This window comes from Littorina saxatilis, unplaced genomic scaffold (assembly GCF_037325665.1).
Source record: "Littorina saxatilis isolate snail1 unplaced genomic scaffold, US_GU_Lsax_2.0 scaffold_539, whole genome shotgun sequence".
NCBI lineage: Eukaryota > Metazoa > Mollusca > Gastropoda > Littorinimorpha > Littorinidae > Littorina > Littorina saxatilis.
Genome location: NW_027127691.1, coordinates 12,501 through 16,469, shown reverse-complemented (window position 1 = coordinate 16,469; position 3,969 = coordinate 12,501). Strand labels below are relative to the sequence as shown.

Sequence of the window (3,969 nt, the reverse complement as noted above, 5' to 3'; positions counted from 1 at the left end):
TTTTGTTGTTGTTTAATATGGATTGTTTCACTTCATAAATTTTTTGTTGGAACTTCGTTTTTATTTTGCTTCCAACTGCGTTTCCTTTAGTTGGACTTTACTTATTTTGGGTTTGATTTTCTGATTTAGTATTTAGATTGTTGATTAGTCTTAGTATTTACTTGTGTTTGCATCTTTAAACTTTAAATTTTTCCTACTATTTGTGGTTTGGGGTTGTTGTTTTGTTTGTGCATGTATATATGTTTTGAAACAAGATTCGTTTTGACTTCATTAACTGAGTATCTGACTTTAATTAAAATTGTTGGATATTGTTGCGTGAGATTTACGCCAAAACGTGTTTGGATATAGTCTTGTGTTGACTATTGTATCTTGTGCCAGATTTTGTGTGGTACTTGACAGTTTCAAGTAGATTGCTTGAGCTTGCATTATTGTTTGAAACTTTTTCAAATTTTTTTTCTAAACTTGGACATATTTTGGGTGTGATTTTGAGAGTTCAAAACTTACACAATGGAGATCCCGCAGTGGGGCACTGCGGTTATGAAATTAAAAGCCCCTCCTGTTTTTGGAACCGCAGGAGCTTTCTAGTTTGCTGTTAGGTAGATTTTTGGTTCCTCTTTCCTGTCATGCTCTCTTTTTCTTCATGAATTCTTTTCTTTTTTCTGCCTTCTTGCTCATTCACCTGTATTTTTTCCAAAAATCTCTTCTCTTGCCGCTTGTCTCGCGATTCATGTATAGTTTAATCTGTTAGTGTTCTGATGTAAGTCCAGCAGTAGATAGGTTAAGCCTATTTTAACATACTGGAAACTGGTAATCTTCCAGTAGGTATTAATTTAGTTTTACTAAAGCCTGCTGGGACACAAGTAATGGGTTAGTGCATTTGTAAACAGGAATCGCTTGACAAGTGGCCCCCTTCATCCCCCCCTTCCTCGTCCTGATATGGCTCTGCGTAGTCGGCTGGACGTTAAGCAACAAATAAACAAACAAACAAACAAACACAATGGAGAGCGAAGATGATTATGATGCGTTCTTTGAAAAGTTTGTTAAACAGGCAGAGACTTTAGGTCTTGCTGCAGAGAAACGTGAGAAATACGTGAAAGAAAGTTTTGATCGTTTGGAGAGAAAACGAGAAAAAGATGAAAAGCAAAAAGAAAGGGAAATGGAAGAAAGTCGAAGACAAAAAGAATTGGAAATGGAAGAAAGACGAAGACAAAAAGCATTGGACAGGGAAGAGAGACAAATAGAATTGAAAAAAGAAGAAAGAGAAAAAGATAGGGAACACCAGTTGCTAAAAGAAAGGGAAGAAAGAGAACACCAGTTGAAACAAAGAGAACTTGAGATTAGGCAGGCTGAACTTAGTGCTGGTTCGCGTACACCGCAAAATGATCGGGATTCTCACACCAGGCTCCCTGCTTTCAGAGAACAGCAAGATGATATAGACTCATACTTGTTCAGGTTTGAAACTCATGCAAAATCTCTGGGATGGGAAGAGACAAGATGGATCACGTACTTGTCTGCTCTCTTAGAGGGTAATGCATTAAACCTATACCATAGCCTTGCTGCTGCTGGTGAACTAACATACCAATGTTTGAAAGAAAACTTGCTGAAGACCTTTCAGTGCACATCTGAAAATGTTAGACAAAAACTCAGATATAGTAAACCAAGAGAAAATGAACCGTTCCAAACTTTTGGGATTGAGTTACGACGATTGTTTGATCGTTGGGTTGCGCTATCTGACATAACCACAGATGTTGATGGTTTAGTGAACTTGATTCTGGGAGAACAATTCCTTGAAAGTGTATCGGCCGACTTAGCGACTTTCATTCGAGAGAGAGGTCTTGTTAAACTTGATGATATGGTCACAGCTGCCGAGAATTACCGTTTATCACGGGAGTCAGGATATACTATTTTCCCAGCTGGTTCCTGTGTTCAGGAAGAGTATGTTGGCACTGCTTTTGCACATGATGATCACGGGGGTGATCAGGAGTTACCGCGAGTTGGTTCTGGTTTTGCAAAGCGTAGTCATAACCAGAATGACGAGAGTTCTGGGAACGTGACGTCTGATGCTCAGGCATATCCTCAAGGTGATGCATGTAAATCACGTAAACGTAGACGTAGTCGTGCAGGTGGTCAGAACCATGATTCATTTCGACCGATCCAGAGCATTTGTTGGTTGTGTCGTGAGAAAGGTCATAAGATGCTACAGTGTAGATGGCGGACACATCCTGTAAATCCTTGCCTCGCTTGTGATTTTTACGGCCATAAGTGGAAGTCGTGTCCGTACAGAGCGAGGGAAATCGAAGCGCTGCGTGAAGTGGGTTTGAGAGTTCCTTCACCCCGAGAAAAAGACACTTGTTTATTGTGTTTGAGGAAAGGACATTGGGCAGTACAATGTCCATGGCGTAACCATGCTCCGGAAGCTAGACTAAGGGAAGACAAGAAGAAGTTTGAAGATGAAGAGAAGAAGAATGCAGTTGTTCCGGAGATCGTTCCTCCAGTTAAGAAAGTTGTGCAAAGTTTGAAGTTGGAACATGGTAGTGTCAACGAGAGTGAATGTACAGTCCTTCGAGACACGGGTTGTACGATTTCTGGAGTGCGTAGAGGATTGGTGTCAAAGGACCAGTTTGTCAGTGGTAACGTCACTTGTAAGACATTTGGTGGGGAGGTTCTTACTTATCCTCAGGCGAAAGTCATGGTAGAGACACCTTATATTTCGGGTGAAATGGTTTGTTGCGTCCTGAATGATCCTGTGGCTGATTTGATCATAGGCAACATTCCGGGGATTTCAGGGAGTGCAGACTGTTTTCCTGATGTTGAGGGGGTTACGGCTATGGCTAATCGTGCGCAGGAAAAGAGAAGAAACCCTCCTGATAGACCTTTGGTTCTGACTCCAGATCAGAAGGTTGCGTGTTCGAATGAGGACTTGGCAAAACAACTCAGTCAGTTGCAGGCAGAAATGAACGGATTAAAGTCCAAGTTGATTGAGACTACTGCTGCTGTAAGCCATGGTGGCACTCGCAGAAAGAGGTCAAGGAAATGGTTTGCATGATTTTGACTACTTGTCGGTTTTGCATCAGGAACATGAGTAATCGTACTATGTTGGAAGAGTCGTGGACTCAGGATAAGAATACTGATGCTGTTAAAGAAAGACTTTTCATGTTTGGGCTAGAAAGCAACATGACTGGAAATTCTGAGTTAAAAGAAAAACTCAGTGGAATCTTCCTAGAGAAGGAAGAAGTACTTTATCAGACATAAAGTAGTGTTGTTATACTGATGGGATCAGTAGATCAGAAAGTTTGTTTCTTATGTCAGCTACGACAATTTTGATCCGTAGTGGAATGCGATATTGAAATTGTATTACAGTGAAGTAGTTACCCTCATTTACCTGTTATCCTAAAGAAAAAATAACCTCGGTCGGTCATTTTTTTTCCGGGAGGAGGGGGTAATGTGACAAACGGATTTGCACATAAATGTATATTGGAGTTATGTGACGCAGGTGTACAACATTTCATGGGCCACGAACTTTGAGTAGGCACCGCACGGTGAAATATTGTCCGCGCAATGCAGTGCTGTCACGTGTGAGATGTGACCAATCAGAGAAGAGTATTAACTGAGGTCACGTTTGTAGAGAGATTAGACAGCAGAGCTTTCCAGACCGTTGAAAAGACAAGACGGGTCTCCTGTTGGGTAAAGTTTCTCACCGGGCGCTAGAGGTCGTTAGACTCGTGCCGCGGTATTGAATCGTTGGATTCAACTGCTGTGTTTACAGGTATTTATTGAATTGATATTTTGCTCGGAGATATTATTTTGCTCGGAAATATTGACTTGAGAAATGACCGGGAGAGTCATGTGTGAATTGGCTGAAAAGCGTGCGCTGATGTCAGCCATTGTTGAAAAGGGAATGTTTACATGTTTTTCGGAAATGAAGTCGCTTATGAGTAAGCGGGTGTATATACTGTAACCGCGTAAGTT

At 41.2% G+C, this 3,969-nt stretch overlaps 1 protein-coding gene across 1 annotated transcript in view; it reads left to right on the top strand.

Moving 5' to 3' along the window:
- The first annotated feature begins 997 nt into the window (after window positions 1-997).
- The window catches only part of LOC138956074 (uncharacterized), a 3,642-nt gene continuing 670 nt past the window's right edge, over window positions 998-3,969 (top strand). Inside the window, exons 1-2 of the mRNA XM_070327540.1 lie at window positions 998-2,204; window positions 2,892-3,036. Coding sequence (XP_070183641.1) covers window positions 998-2,204; window positions 2,892-3,036 — 1,352 coding nt within the window. The remainder of the gene's footprint in view (window positions 2,205-2,891; window positions 3,037-3,969) is intronic.